This window comes from Cyrtonyx montezumae, unplaced genomic scaffold (genome assembly GCF_038088225.1).
Source record: "Cyrtonyx montezumae isolate F1298 unplaced genomic scaffold, pur_monq_1.0 scaffold_3, whole genome shotgun sequence".
In the NCBI taxonomy this organism is placed as follows: Eukaryota; Metazoa; Chordata; class Aves; order Galliformes; family Odontophoridae; genus Cyrtonyx; species Cyrtonyx montezumae.
This window is the reverse complement of record NW_027072034.1, coordinates 55,262,410-55,279,072: the sequence shown is the minus strand read 5'-3', so window position 1 is coordinate 55,279,072 and position 16,663 is coordinate 55,262,410. Positions and strand designations below refer to the sequence as shown.

At 42.2% G+C, this 16,663-nt stretch overlaps 1 protein-coding gene across 1 annotated transcript in view; it reads left to right on the top strand.

Annotated features, from left to right (window-relative positions):
* Positions 1–2,015: 2,015 nt before the first annotated feature.
* Positions 2,016–16,663, top strand: part of PDXK (pyridoxal kinase) — a 36,778-nt gene continuing 22,130 nt past the window's right edge. The window contains exon 1 of the mRNA XM_065741627.1: positions 2,016–2,176. Coding sequence (XP_065597699.1) covers positions 2,084–2,176 — 93 coding nt within the window. The 5' untranslated portion in view covers positions 2,016–2,083. The remainder of the gene's footprint in view (positions 2,177–16,663) is intronic.

Sequence of the window (16,663 nt, the reverse complement as noted above, 5' to 3'; positions counted from 1 at the left end):
GGAGACTGGTGGTGCAGAGTGGAGATACATAACCAGAAACTGTATAATAGAACCACAGAGTGGTTTTGGTTGGAAGGGACCTCAAAGATCATCAAGTTACAACCCCACGTCATGGGCAGGGCTGCCACTCACCAGCTCAGGCTGCCAAGGGCCCCAGCCAACCTGGCCTTGATCACCTCCAGGGGTGGGTCTTCTCTGGGCAGTCTGTGCCAGCACCTCACCACTCTCTGAAGAAAGAATTTCCCTGACATCCAGTGTAAACCTTCTCTCTTTTAGTTTAAAGCCAGTATATACCCTTACCCTCCCACACAGACCTGTGTCCCATTGAGACAACCTCATCATGTGAAATGCTGTTTTGTTACGTTTTCCCAGATTGCTGCATCTTGAGCATACATGACACAGATAGTTATGAACTTGAATCACTGTTCTGACCTTACACTCCAAGGATAAGCACCAGTTTATAAAATTAGAAAATACCTACATTTATAGATGATGGAAGTATAAGCCTCAGCCTTAACTGCACTGGAATATAAGTGATGAAACACTAATTAAACCTTTAGAAACACAGCACTTTTTCTTTCTCTGTGGTAAATCCAACCCCTTTAAGATTAACACTATTAATTTGACAAATAATGCAAGTGTCAGTAGCCAGTACAAAGGGAAAAATGTAAGATTTTGTAGGGGTTGTTTTACCATGTTGTCAAACATTAAGTGCTGCAAACAAAAGCAGAACCTGTTATGTTGTACAACCAGCCTACAGCAAGCTTTGTTTTGCAACTGGAGTGATGACAGAGAAAGGAATTGAATGTTCCTTCATTTACCACTAGATAACATGAGAAAATGTAATATTTCTGAGAAATAATCTTGCTATTTCAGACTTGATTTAAAGCTGACCATTAAGAAGAGCAAGGGGCATCAGGCATGATTTCTCGTTGTGACATGATCTTTGACTGAGCCTGCGATGGTCAGTAATGACGAATGGGCAGAGGAAGATGAAGCTCCCAAGTATTTAATCAAATCCGATCTCAGCAGGGTCCTGATGTATTGCAGCACTTGCCAGCCAACGCATCTTTTACTCTTTGACAGTACTCTGAAGGGATTGTTGTGTGTGTGTGTCAATAACATACAATCGCACTCACTTACAAATCTGTTGGCAAGCAGTGTGGCCTGTCAGTGCAGCAAGCTGGTGGGCAGCTACAGAGTGAGCAGTGTGTGTGACTGCAGATGGTGTTTGTTGGTTGGTGTTGCTTCACAGCACCTTCTCTGGGTGCCTGAGGAGCTGTGGGACAGGTGGGATACACTGTGTACAGACTTGGGCTTCTCATGAGGGGAAAGACTGAGGTTCTGTAGTGTGCCCAGAGAAGGGCAATGAAGCTGTGAGTGGTCTGGAGCACAAGTCTGATGGGGAGCAGTGGAGGGAAGTGGGATTGTTCAGTCTGGAAAAGAGGCTCAGAGGAGACCTTATTGCTCTCTGCAGCCACCTGAAAGGAGGATGTGGAGGGGCGCGGGTCAGCCTCTTCTTCCAGGTAACAGTGATAGGATGAGAAGGAATGACCTCAAGTTCTGCCAGGAGAGGTTCACATTCCATATTAAAAACCATTTTTTCTCAAAGGAGCAGTGAGGCAGCAGCACAGGCTGCCCAGGGGAGGTGGTGTCACCATCCCTGGAGGTGTTCAAGAGCCGTGTGGATGTGTCACTGAGGGACCTGGTCAGTGAGCATGGAGGGGATGGGCTGATGGTTGGACTCGGTGACCTTAGAGGTCTTTTCCAACCCTAACAGTGTACACTGTCCTTGCCATGGCAGTGTACTGGTGGAGCACCAGGCCTCGAGCTGCGTGGAGGTGCTGATCGCAAACAGTGGGCACGCAGCGTGAAGGGCAGAATGGCTTCCACCGATCGCCTGCCGGCCGCGGCTCAGCGCGGCAACACCAACCTCCTGCTCCCCGCCTCCCTCCCCTACCGAGGGTGACAGGAGGGGCGGGCGAGCGCGTGACGCCCGCGCCCCGCCTCCCGCTGCTGCTTCTGCCGTCCCCGGCGCCTCCGCCGCGTCGGCCCAGCGCGGGCTGGCGGCGGAGCTGCAGCCATGGAGCCGGAGCGCGAGTGCAGGGTGCTCTCCATCCAGAGCCACGTCGTGCGCGGCTACGTGGGCAACAAGGCGGCCACCTTCCCCCTGCAGGTGGGTGAGGCGGCGCGGGGCGGCCTCGTCCTGCCGAGGGCGGAGGGTTAAGGTCGGGGGACGGTGGAGCTCCTCGCCGTGGGCGGCTGCGGGGCGCCGGGTGTGGGGTCCCGCGCTCTGAGCTGCGCCGGCCGGAGGCTGAGCCCCGCAGTGGAGGGGTTTGGCAAAGCCTCGCCTCTCGCTGGAGTGGAAGGGCTGCTGAGGCTTGCGTGGGTGTGTAGTGAATCTTGTCCTTTATGGCTGTCATGTGCCGACTTCCTGCTAAGGTCTGCGTGGCGGTTGGTGTGCTTTGGGGTGAGCTTTGGTACGGTTCTTGCGAAATGCCTTCGGGGTACGATCTGGCTCCTTATCGTGAGGAGATCTTTGCGCTGATGGGATACGCGAAGCTTGATGTTTAAGAATCTCATTGCTGGAACAGAGTGTTGTGACATGGGTTATCCGTACTTAACAAACGGTGCTGTAATCTCACTTGACTAGGGACTGGAGATGGTATGTGCTGATAAATGGAATGCTTGAGACCAGGCCTGCAATGAATCACGCACCATAGTATCACAGAATGGTTGGGGTTGGAAGGGACCTCGAAGCCCACACACCCCAACCCGTGCCATGGGCAGGGCTGCCCCAACAGCTCAGGCTGCCCAGGGCCCCATCCAACCTGGCTCTCAGCACCTCCAGGGATGGGGCACCACAGCTTCTCTGTGCCAGCGCATCACTGCCCTCTGGGAAGGCATATCCCTTTGACAACTGACCTAGATCTTCCCTTTTAGTTTAAAGTAATTCCCCCTTATCCCATTACTATTTACCTTTCTAAAAAGTTGATTTTACTCCTGTTTGTAAGCTCTCTTCAAGTATTTGAAGGCCCAAATGAGGTCCCCAGTGAACCCTCCCTTCTCCAGACTGGAAAGCTTGGCTTCCTCAGCCCCTCTCCATAGGAGAGGTGCTGCAGCCCTCTTATCATCTTCATGTCCTCCTCTAGACCTGTTCCAACAGTTCTACTCCTTGTGCTGGGGACCCCAGGTCTGGATGCAGTACTCCAGGATGCAGTACCTCACAAGATCAGAGCAGAAGGCGATAATCACCCCACCTTGTCTGCTGCCCACCCCTCTACAACCCTTAGCAGCAGCAGCCAGTTAAAACAGAAACATGTCTTCTGAAAATTAATATGTGGTTGGAGTGATGTACCCATGAAATCAACATATAGTAGAGAAATGTGTGTATGTGGAGACCATGCCTGCCAGACTGTCATGATCTGCAAACCAGTTGTCTGTCCATCTTTTCCCAGTTAATAAGTTCTAAATTGTACTCCAACTTCCAAGCCTTTTTTTTTTCCTTTTTTTTTGTGACAACAAAAAGCTTTGCAAGAATCCTTGTTCCAGAAATCGTGAGGCTTTTCAACTGTTGGCTTCTTTTTAATTTTGATTTTTATAAAGGATCTCTTTACTGTTCTGTTACTCAAACTTTCTCTGGCATATGAGTCTCTGTATGACTTGACAAGCTGGTCCTTGAAAGTGTCTTTTGTTCCTGGGCTACAATGCAATTAAATACTATGGTGGTTAAAAAGTGACTTAGAGCTGGTTCTGCATGGGAGGTTTTCAGAATTACACTGTGTGTCATTCCTCAGTATGTTGCATAGATAGAGTTGCTGGGATGGAGGAAAAAGCTAGCTGGGAAACAACTCTCCTGTCTCTATAGGCCACACTTAGAAATGTGCAGCCTCTCATGAAGTTGTACTTGCTAGGAAGTTATTTTCACCTTGGTATCAGTGGAACAGCAGAATAGCAAGTTGCCAACAAGTGAACTCGTGATATGATATAAAAATGTGCATATTCACCAAAACATTCAACATTATTTTACCATATATGCTTTCTTCCCCAGAGGGATCTCTTGTTTGTTAATTTTAAAGATCATTTTGACTCCCCTTTACTACTTTATGTTCCAGATGGGAAGGAATATGGGTAAATATGGCAATAAGCAGAGGCTGCAGTGCTGGTGAGCAGAGAGTGAGAGGCCTCCACAAACCACAGGGTGAATATACAAGGACAAACATGTTTCTGTTTTACAGAGGTACCTTATCCTAGTCACCAGGAACATCTCTGTCAGTAGATGGATTTGAGGTTCGTATAGGGCACCATCAGAAAACAGCTCTTCTGAGTATTTTAATTTGTATGTTCAGTCCTTCGGGTCACTGTGAGTTTCCAGTGGAGAAGGTTGAAAGGACATGAAAAGCACAAGAGAAGATCTCAGCTGATTTGTCATGAGCAATGGACGTTCACATTTGGTCCACCAGGATAATATCTGCAAGCCAGAGGCTGTAATTTTTTTTTCATGTGTAGGTAACAGCTGAATGTACTTTGCTTTCTTACTCTGTGTTTGATGATGCTAATGGAACATGATGGCACTTCTTTTTTTGTTTGTTTTTTTTTTATCTGCCCTATCATTCACAGAATCTGAGATAATGTCCTTATTTTGATTTAGTTACTGACTTCCTTTTCCATATCTCTTTACCTTGGAGATGGAGCTAAAAGCATGGAGAAATACCATGTGTTATTTGGCTCTTGCATCTGAAATTGTTTTCCTTGCATTATATGACATCACTGCAACAGCTCCTCTCGTACAGAATAAGAAACCCTTTGGAAATTTGTTCAGTGTTTTGTTTTCTAAATTTATTTATGAAGAATGAAAATAGCTATCTGTTTGGCTATTCATAAAGACAGGCGATTTTCATGCTTCTTAGACCTCAGTGATTTTCCTCCACAGACAGTAGGTCTGTGTTTCTAATTCGTTCTTTAATGTAAGAAGAAATGGTAAAACAGCTTGTGTCAGCATATATGGTAATTTCTGTGGTATTTAAGGGTAGTTTTGAACTGTGTTGTTCAGACACAGATAGAATTTCCTTGCATGTCCTCAGATCCAAATCATTGTATACCTATTTCAGAATAATTATCTGGTGCCACAGCAACAAAAAAAGTTTCAGGCTTGCATTTTTGTTGTTGTTGTTCCTTAATCTTTTGTTTCAGGCAATGTAGTTAAATGTGCCAATTATCGTACAGGGAAAGAGTAAGAATAGGAGTATCTCTTATTTAAGATGACTGCTTGTTCTGCTTTTCAAAAAGTACTTCTATAGCATTGATTATATGAGTCAGAAGAAGGATGAATCAATCAAAAGCCCTTAGAGAATAATAGGAAGTGTATTTACTGGCCAACCTGTTTTGTTATAGATCAAAGGCTGAAAAAAAGAAAAAAACCTTAAAAAATTCAAAGAGAAAAGAATACATTTTCTGAATGTAATGTCCAATGATTGTCCTCAATTACACATCTGAAACAAAAATTGGGGCTTTAGATTCATATTATGGCTCCTCACTACAAGAAAGGCACTGAGGCCCTGAAGTGTGTCCAGAGAAAGGCAATGAAGCTGTGAGTGGTCTGGAGCACAAGTCTGATGGGGAGCTAAGGAAGTGGGATTGTTCAGTCTGGAGAAGGGGAGGCTCAGGGGAAACCTTATTGCTCACTGCAGCCACCTGAAAGGAGGGTGTGGAGAGGTGTGGGTCAGCCTCTTCTTCCAGGTAACAGCAATAGGATGAGAAGGAATGGCCTCAAGTTTTGCCAGGAGAGGTTCACATTCTATATTTAAAACCATTTCTTCTCAGGATTGGTGAGGCAGTGGCACAGGCTGCCCAGGGAGGTGGTGGTGTCACCGTCCCTGGAGGTGTTCAAGAGCCGTGTGAATGTGTCACTGAGGGACGTGGTCAGTGAGCATGGAGGGGATGGGCTGATGGTTGGACTGGCTGATCTTAGAGGTCTTTTCCAGCCTTAGTGATTCTGTGGTACATGGTAGAAAGACAAGTGACATAAAAAGTTACTGATACTTCTCTAAAATCTCCCCTTCAGTGAATTGTTTTCTCTTTTTATGTTTTATATTTACATCCCAAAATACTGATCAGCTTTCCTTGAGGAGCCTCCAACCATGTAAGTTTATTGATGTGCTTTACACTGGTAGTGTGCCAGGAGGAATCACTTGATGGGTAACGCGTGCCCCTGTGGAAGCCAGACAGCCAGACTAGCATATCATCTTGTAGATTGGCAGCAGTGGTGTAACTTGTCATAGCAGAAAGGTGTTACTGAGCTGAAATTTGGCTATGCTGAACTACCTGATGTTTTCCAGGTCTCTGTTCAAGACTTATTTTTGTTGGTGCTAATTGATCTGTGACTCTGAGCTCCACGTCTCTTAACATCTGTAACAATTAAAATTAGAGCTGGAGGAACAACTTTGTTACAAAAACCTCTTACATGATTCATTGCAAAAACAGCTGGCTTCACCTTCTGTCAACCTAAGGACATTTTGAGCGTATCAACTGGTATCAATTTTGGATACATTCTCAAAATTTGATACTGTTTTTGCAGAATTATATGTCTGAGTTTACAGTGATGCATTTAGCAAAGTTTGTTCTAAACCTCATGAAGTTATATATTTATTTCTAAAATGGTGTCTCCATGTATTTTTCAGCAGTCTTCATTCCCTGAACCAGCTGGTTCTTCCAACTTTCCACATGTGTTATTTCTCTGTCCATATTAATTCTTCAAGGAAAGTTGTTTTGTGAGGCCATGTGGTTAACTGCTTCAAAAAGCCATCCAGGTTATAAATAACCTTTTTTTTTTCTTCTTCATTGTCGTGTTATTTATCTCATGAGTCAGTTTTCTGACCCAGTTCACTGCACAGCCCCACAGACAGTTCTTTTTGGCCTAACTGTGGCTCAGGGGGAGAGCAAGCCCCAGGCTGCTGCACCTGGTATTGACTCCAAAGGAAACATTCCTCAAAGCATGCTCTTATCTAAGACATCTGCTTGTTCTGAGGGAACTGGTGATGTGTTTAACTGTTCTTATAGAAACTTCAGACATTCCCCATGGTGGCCTGGCTGTGATCTTTACAAATGTGACGCCTCTTTCAGGAAGTTGTCCTGTTCTGTTCTTACAGGCATTTGTTATCTTGCAGTTTAACGTCTAAAGCAGTAGTAGGAGAGTGAGAGCCTACCTTATAATGCCAAATGTAGCATACATGCTGGATAAAACAAATCTCTTTTTTTGCAGGATAGCTTTACCTTGAAAGCACATAACATGCTTGTCAGGCATTGTAATGGAGTGGCAGCTAAAGAACAAGCTATCTAGTAGTAGCAGTAGGAGTAAAAATAAAGTAAAAATCAGGGGAAATAATATGTTGTTGAATTTTTCCTCCCTCCTTTACGGTCCGATTCACCAAAAATAAAGGTGAGATTAAGTGCATGCTTCAGCACTGTTGCTGCCGTGTGTCTGCCTTTCCTAATTAGTTTTTGTAAACTTATTTGTGTAGCACACTGTGCATGATTCCAGTTGGCAAGAATTTGCAGTAACAAGTATGATGTTTTAGTCAAATTGCATCCAAGTGTAGAAGGAAGTAGCATGAAAATGGAATCTGAACCACACAGTGAACCTGCAGATTTTATTATTCTTCAAAAACATGGATCATAGAATCACAGAATGATTCGGTTTGGAAAAGACCTTGAAGATCACCTCATTGCAGACCTCTGCCACAGGCAAGGTTAACTTCTGTTAACCTTGTTAACCATGTCTCCCAAATCCCCATCCAACTTGGCTTTGAAGACCTCCAGGTACAGGGCATCCTCTGCTTCTCTGGGCAACCTCACCACCCTCATTGTAAAGAATTTCCTCCTAATACCTAACTTAAATCTACTCTTAAGTTTAAAATTGTTTCCTCTTGTGTTGTGACTTGTAGATGAACTGCAACTTCTCCAGCTGAAGTCAGTTTCAAAATTTTCTGCTACCCAGTAAGTAAAGAGAGGCTCAGGATGTGGAAGGGAAAATGTATTTCGTGGGGGGAAGGCAGTCAGCTATTTAAAATACCACCTTCTTTTTCTTTCTTATATTTGTTCTTTACTGGAAAGAATAAAGGGAGGAGACAGACTAATATTTCATTGTCTTTCATTACATTAGCCCTCATAAAATCACTGTCTTGCTGATCCATCACTTGACCCCATCTGATGGACTGGATGACCTCCTGCACATGGGAAGTTTAATTGTGCGTCTGTGCTACGGATCCTTTGACTCTGAATTGGGCTGATCCCAAACTGAACTGGTATAATGCATAGAGTAACATTGATGGGCTCATATGTCTTGAAGGCATGGGAGGCTATTTGTTTGAGTAACCTTGAATGAAACTTTCTGGAATATGTGAACAGGCAGCTCGCTCACAATACTTCTTGTCAACAATATGGTCCTTGTTGCTCCTGAAGAGCCTTGAGAACTAATAGAGTGACCTCAAGGATAATGGCTTTAAACCTGGCTCTTTCCTGGAAATTGCAATGAAGTCTGCGGAGAGTGTTTCATTTGTGAAACTCATGAAGACCATATTAGACCTGTAAGGACTGGACATCATATTACTGGGCCTCTTTCTTTAAGAATTTTTCCATGGGCCAGACTCTTGCTGCGAGGGTGAGCAGTTCTAAGTAGGTAACATATATTCATGATTTTTGTATTGTTAGGCTTTGTATTGTGAGTTTTGTATGTTTTTTTTTTTTAAGTTGTCTCTTTTTCAGTAAGTATCAGGAATTATTCAAATGCTATTTTTTGTATCTGTTACAGCCTTTCCTGTGTTTCTGGCACCTGCCTTGATGAAATAACTTTTTCTTAAGGTCATCTGCTGAACATTGTTGTTTTTTTTTTATTATTATTATCTGTTATTTAATGATCTGTTCCTAACTAGAATGTGAAGTGGCTTGTTTGGTACCTGGCTCTGCATTAATGAATCATCAACAATTACCCTCAGCACCTCTGTTTCTAAGCCAGTTTATGTGCTTTTGTATTTTTCTCCTGGCAAAATATCACTAGTGTCTTAATGATTTGTCTTTGCAGTGCCTTGTCAAATGCTGTACTAAAATACAGCTCTGAACTGCAGAGTTCTTGTTATCTACTCGGTAAGCTCAGAGAGAGAAAAGAAGATTGGGTTAGTCAATAGTAATTTTAGTTTGGTTTATCAACCCACGCCAGCCATTGTGCCTGCTTCACTAGTTGCCTTTTCTTTTCCCCAGGTTCCTTTTCCCAAACTCAACTTGTGTTCTCATTTTCTCTATCCAGTACAATGTATGTTTTGTGATTCTGTAGCAAATGTAAAGAGAGCAATTAAGAGAAGGAGCTGGCACGCAGCCAGTGAGAAGTGCAAGCCACAACAGGAAAAAACTTCCTCCTGTTCTGAATTAATTTGATTACAGAAACTCAGCCTTTTAAGCTTTATGTTCCAAGAAGTGATGTTCACTACAATGACAGCTATGGCTATAAAAGATAAATTTCCAGAAGCTTATACATGGGTGTCCAACCTTTTGACTTGCCTGGGCTGCGCCGAGTGAAGAGAGATTGTCTTGGGCTGTATATATGTAGGTTGCACCAGAAGTAATGCCTCCTATTTATCTCCGTGGAAAACACAACTGATACAAAGAGCCCAGTAACTCTGTTTGATGGAGCAAATTCTCAGCTACAAAACAATATTTTTGTCATAGTCACTGCTGTTAGCTCTATGCTTTTTTTTTTTTTTTTTGCCAGCAGTGAACAAAAGCCTCTATGCTGTGCTTGTAAAAATATGCACCAGTTGTCATGACCCACTGTCACACAGCCACCATGATGGCATGGGGCAGGGTGTGGCCACAGTGTGGGTTGTGCTGGGCTGGGCTGTGTGTGGCCTGTGGGCAGCATGTTGGGCATGCCTCATCTAGTACATAAGCACATATGTGCAAACCACTTGTTAGACAGTGGGTACTTGAGAGTGCATCGTGTCCTGATGCAGAGGCTTTCTTACCAGAAAATAGTGCTGCCACTGCTTAGCAGAAAGAAAAGACAAGCAACCTGGCCAACTCGGCCTGTTTGACAGGGTAATTTTAACTGTGGCGTTAATATTAATGCTCGTAATTACTTTAAATTAAACTCAGTTTTAATATATCTAAAAAAAAATAAAGATGGGATGATTTTGATTTATATGGTATTGAGGTTTTGTAAACAAACAGTTATTACTGACTAATTCAGCTGGTGGTTTATACATATACTCTGCTAACTCAGCAGTCTGGGCACTTAACCACATTTCTTGAAAATTCTCCATTAATTCTGTCTACCTCAGTGTCTGTAACTCATTTTTTTTTAAGTGTGCCTTTATGCTATAACACCTTTATAGAACATCTCTAACTTCATAAACCCACCATACGTGTATCCTGTTATCAGCAGTAAAACCAGCTGTGATCTAAAATGGATTGAGGGAGAGGTCCTCTGGAAGAAGACACGACCATATAGAGGAGCTCTTTGAGATTTTGGTTACTTTTCTGGTCTATCTGCAATAAAGGCCACCTGCATTTAATCAGATGTGCAGTCCTGAGCGAGGCAGCTTTTGCATTTATTACCTATATTTTGGTTCTGATGGGCTGGTGGATTATTATTATTTTCAAGATGCTTTTCACTTGCGTGGAGAGCAGACCATTCTGTTAATGCACCCATCTCCTTTTGTTTCTTGTGTGGCCCAAAACCGTTTGTTCAAGTGCCACTTCTCGCTGTTGAATTTCCTTATGTTAACTGTACTTGTGGAGGCAGAGAAGACTGTAATTAGGCACTTATTAAATATTTGTTAATTAAACTTTGTAGCCATAGTTAACATATTTGAGTTGGCATAAACTTCACATTCGTATCCTTAATAAAAATGTGTGAATATGTTTGTATTTGTATATATATTTGATATGTAGGATTCCCTCTTACGTATTCATGTTTGTTTTTTTTTTTAAATGCCATTCTGCACATCAAATAATACAAAGAGAAGTATTACCCCCCATTACTTTGAAAGTTTAACTGGTTCTGAATTTGAGTACGTTTTTTTCCCTTCCTGTAGAGCCCATGGGCTTGTCATGTACTTCCATTACCTACTGAAAACTAAGGCTATGTTTTCTTCTGAATATAGTGGAAAGATTTTATTAAAAGCCAATGGTTTCTGTGGAAAAATAGAAGATTGTTGAGTTTGATGTAGTTGCTGCTGCTGCAGGTGGCTGGAAAGTTAAGTGCAATATCATAGGTATGATATGGCCCTGTGCAGACATTGCAACTCACAGATGGAGGATGCACAGTGCAGGCTGTTCTTTGGTGGCACAGAAGGGGACAGAGTTTTGTTCCAAGCTATTTTCTTGGTGTGGGAGGAACAGAGTGTGTTGGCTTATCACATCTGAGGTCAAGTGACGCCGACCTAAACAGACAAGCTTGTAAAACGATGGTGCCATTTCTCATTCACTGTTGGCAGATAACATTGTCTCAGCTGAGCGTAACACTCATCCCATTCATCTAATGCTTTGAGGAAGGAAATGTTCGGTGTTTGGAACAGCATTTATTTGTTGCAGCTTCTGTCACTGAAGTCTTTAGTAGCACTGTGTTCAAGATATCACGATGATAGTTGTGTCCTCCAGATGTCTTCCACATCTCTAAAAGACAGCACAGTGGTTAGAAAGGGTTTGGAAATACAGATTGATTTAGAGGTTAATTGTGATGATCTTGTTTTGCTTTACAACTCGCCTATCTGCATGAGGGGCCCAGCTAGCTGAGAAACCCTCCAACAGTACGAGGAGTTTGTTTGGACCACGAGGAGGAGGGCATACACAAAGATGTCTGAACACACTGTACTCTTTTAGAACTGGTTTAAAACCACATCCCAGCTTCTGTCATGGTTCCTGGCTTCTCAGCCTCTCTACAAGAATGTTTATTCTTCAGACCCAATCAGGCAAGCAATGTTTGTGGATCGTGGTGGGTCAGACTGCTTGCTAACATGCAATATAGTTATCTCCCCATCACTTCTAAGTGAAAGCAGTGCAATCTAAATGGGTTTCATGATTTGGTGAGCCATCCTAGGCATCGTGGTCTTTTAGTCTTGGATGGAAAGTAGATGAAATTAGTGACTGTTTCTGAAAATGGGCCTGCATGTGGACTAGATGATCTTAAAGGTCCCTTCCAAGCCAGAACATTCTATGATCTTTCCCAGTACAGGAAGATAAATCAATAGTATGATTGAGTATACGCAACTGAATCCATTATTAAGAATTCTGCACTTAATTTACCACTACCTTTGTAGGACCTATTTGGATGGGTTTGATTCACTTGTCTCATCTGTGTTAACCTTCTTACTGTTCTCAGTACTATGGCTTGGATCTAACTCATCAATCAGACTGTCACCACCCATTGGCACAAGTGACAGAATATTTGCTTTGGTGGCTCATCATTTAAATGTTGGTTGGAAAAGTCACTTTTTTTTTTCCATAGGCTTCACTTATAAACTAAATATCTTGCTAAGCAGAAGAGTTAAGGTGCAAGATAGTTAAGTATTATATAATAATGCTGCATTTAATATGGGGAGAACTGGATGCATTCAAGTCAAACCCTTCTTTCAAAAGTGGAGTCCAGGGGTTTCTCTTTGTTTGAGGATCTGGTTCAGAGAACCTAGCTAGCAGAATTCATAGAATCATAGAACCATTAGAATTCTCCTAGTTTGCACAGTCTTCTCCTTCCTTCTTAGCCAGTGCGATTTTCTTGTTAAATTGCATTCCCCTTGGAAATAAACTCATCTTTTAGAGATGTGAACAAACAGTTTGCATAGTATGATTTTCACCTGTGGCGCATTTCAAGCTCAGATCTGAATGTAAATCTCTTAATTATGCATAAAGGAAATGAGATACTTTGTGTTCCCATTTGCATGAGGTTTGAGCTTCATTTACAGCCCTGACTTAGATGTTTTCTCTGGATTTGTGGTTTATGGGATTGATACTTGTTTTAAGTGGTTTTGCTACATTCTGGTTTATATGTTCCAAAGCCAGGAGCTTTGAGGAAACTTGAGACAGTGAATGGAGGTCTGTGTGTTTTGCTTCGTGAAATATAGGCGACAACCTGTGAACATTTGTCAAGACAAATCATGTCTACATAATCTTATATAATCTTTTTTCTTTCCCTTCACACTGTTTTTCTTTCTTATTGTGCCTTTCACTTATTGTTCTGGATTTTTCCTTTCACACAAGCTGCAGTGCTGCTTTGTGTCTGCAGTTTCAAACCTTAGAATGAGATGCTACTGGAGGCATAAACCCGTTGGCCAGGGCTGGTGATATGTACAGATGATACAGCAGAGTAGAGAGGTATTTTTAATTGAATTTCAATCTAGCAGAACTAGGTCATTATTCTCTAAAATTGCCTAAATTAAGTACTAATTAAAGCATTCAAGTTTAATTTGTCAGTTGCTCATTTAACAACAAAGGACACAGTGTCTTTAGTGACAAAGCCTGCATGGCTAGTAGTATAAATATACTGTGCCACTGGCTTTATTCTTATAGTCAAAGCTTGAAGATGGCAAGTAGGTGGTGGTATTTTGGGTAATTTCCAGGTGGAGATCTACAATGGGTTAAGCTTTTTGTGTACAGACTGTGTTGGTCAGTGCTAGTCCTCTTGTAGTCCTTCAAGGAAAGCAGTTCCACAGCATCTCTCTCAGCCACCTGTAGAGCTCTCATTCTCTTGGTATGGGCATGGAATGCATTGGGAATAGTTTGTTTTGCTATTTTTCCAATGTTTTGTACCCAGGGAAGCAATCAAACTTAGGTCAGGTTAGAAGTAAATCACATGGCAGGTTTCTTTTTTAATGCTTCAGAGATTGATCAGATTTAACTTTTTCCTTTTTTGTATTCAGTTAAAAAAAAAAAAAAAGGACATTTAAATACTTTGAAGTGTGATACTTTTGAGTACACTTTTTTTTTTCCTCTAGATAAGCCCAATCATGTTGGAGAACACATTGTATGTAGAATCAGCTACAGTAACAGCTCTTAGCATTTCTCAAAAGCATTTTTCAGAGTAAATAAAATTATTAAATGAGAATCTAAATTAGTCTTTACTCTGTGACAAAGCTGATCTTGGAAGCTAACAGTTTTCTGTCTCAAGTGGTATTAACGATCATATAGCAAATAGGATTAGGAGCTTAAAATGGTTGCTTTTATTTGTCGTTAGACCATCTGTACATATATACAAATAGTAAATAAAGTTTAGCAATTATTAAAACAGAATTTAAGATGCTGTGTTTGCTTCAAAAGCTTTCTCTGTTGTTAAAGTCATGATTTTCCTTCGGCAGAGAAGGACTAGCATGTTTCAGTGTGTATGTGACTGAAATCTTTTCTGACAGGGAAAGGAAGGCAGAAGGTACTATTTAAACAAAGCTCTAACTTGTAACTCAACCAAGAAATGCGTGGATGTTGGCAAATCCAAAAGATTATGAGAAAGAGCTCAGCCTCATTTGATCTCATGCAAAATGTTGGAGTATGTTTCATGGCAGCTGTTTCTTCTGATGCGTTCTACTTCAGTGTATGTATTTTGAGTTAATCTTCCAAATATTTTCCTGAAATCTGTCACACAGATTTGCCAGCCGTGCCTTCCAAATGCAAAACTGCTCTATTTTTGGTGTTTTGTGATTAATTTTTAGAAATATAGCAGTTCTGCCTCCTTTGGTGAAGATACTTAAAAACAGTTGGAATTGCCCATTTTCTTCTGAGGCTTCTAGATGATGTGATAGAGTCAGTGTTAGTTTGGGTCTTAAGAAGAACCCTGTTTGACGTCTGCTTAGTCTGGGATGATGTCAGTTATCTTCTTCCCTTAAAGTATGCTTATCATCTTTACGCAAACAGGCTTTGGGTTTAGATTTGCTGAGGATTTGGAGCTCTGTGGGCAAACGATACACAGACAGCAGGAGGAAGGGGATGGGGCCCTGGGCAGACTGAGCTGGTGGTGGGCAGCCCTGCCCACGGCGCGGGGTTGTAACTTGATGATCTTCTATGGTTCTATGATTTCCAAAACCTCAGGCAGGACTGTCACCTCAGGACCTTTCTTACAGGGGGCCACGGGAAGCAGCAGCAGGTATGGACTACTTACAGGCTAGCATAATGCTTAATTTATTGCTTCTCTGTTCTGTTTCTTAGTAAGTTCATTTGCTACCCTAATCGAATGGTAACTGAAGAGTGGTACCTGTTAGTTCAGATGTAGCCTAAATAGACATTGAGTAATTTCCTTCAGTTTATGTACACCGAAGTGGGAGGAACGTATGTGTGAATGCACACACAGAGAAGAGTGACAATTTTACGGCCCAACAGTTGGGTTGGTTTGTGAATGTAAGATTGATGCACAGACAAATTCAGGGAACAGTGGAATGTGATGTCCCAGTGGGTATGAGTTGAAACTGTCAGTATCTCAGTGAAGCCATTTGTCGCCCTGGTGGAACTGGCCGAGTGGCACGTGTGGCTTTTGCTGTATTTGTCAATCCAAGCACAGAGGCAACTGTGCTCTTCAGTGAACCGTGATAAACCATTACCAGCTTGAATTTGTTCTCTGCTCACTGAACACTGTAGAAGTACTGTATGGATCTACCTTTATAGTTATTTGCCATCCAGTCTGTGGGTTAGTAAATCATAGAATGGCTTAGGCTGGAGGTGAACTTAAAGATCATCTACATCCAGTTCCCTCATAAATCTTAGTTAGTCTGTTCTGAAGTGCCAGATGTTAAGTAGTTGGAGATACGTTATATAAATACTGCATGGGAATGGCTTAATTTGCTGTTATTGCCAAGATGATGGAAGGCAATTAGAACTTCTTAGGTCTATTCTTTACAGGGGAAATTGATGTTTGTAGAGGCAACTGCCTCATTCATGTCGTTGTGCGGACATCAGGGTTAAGATCCTAACGATCTTGCCATGTTCTCATCCAGTTACTTTCTATGTACTTAAAATAAATCCACCAAGAAGAAACAAGGAATTGAAGAAGAGCAGAAGCAGAGAAAAATTTTAACTTGATCAGGCCAGGACAGCCCACCACTCTGAATATCATTAATGCAAGATTACTTAGTTGTTTAGTTAAGAATGAACAGAAACCTTGATGAAATATTGGAATAGGGGACTTACTCTGTGAAGACCTGCACATGCTCTGAGCTGCAGTGTGGCAGAAATGAGGTGCCTGCAGGCAGGAGCTCTTCATGGCAGTATGTACCTCTATCTCTGTGTAATGGTGCAGGTTTTGAAAGGGTTGTTACTTAATGGCTTTACGTGAAAAAGAAAGTACGTGCACTGAGGAAATCTCATTTCTAGTACAGTCCACCCAGAGACTTTTATTGCATGTGAAGGGGTTGCCTTTGTGATGAAAAGGGAAAGATGTGCTGCGGAGTGAAAAACGTGACTGGCAAAAGCCTCCTCCGTTCACTCCCCCTCCTCAGCAAATTGCCTGAAAATGGATCAGAAGCAGCGCTGCGTCATTACTATTATCTCCCAGTATGACTCACTGAGCTGTATATAGCAGCTCTTCTTTTGAGGAGAATTCTTACTCAGAGCAAGTGGGCTGTGCAAGCAAATACAAAATGTCAGTCTGTTATGTCACTGCTGCATTAGAATGTCTCTCGTTGCGGATAACAAT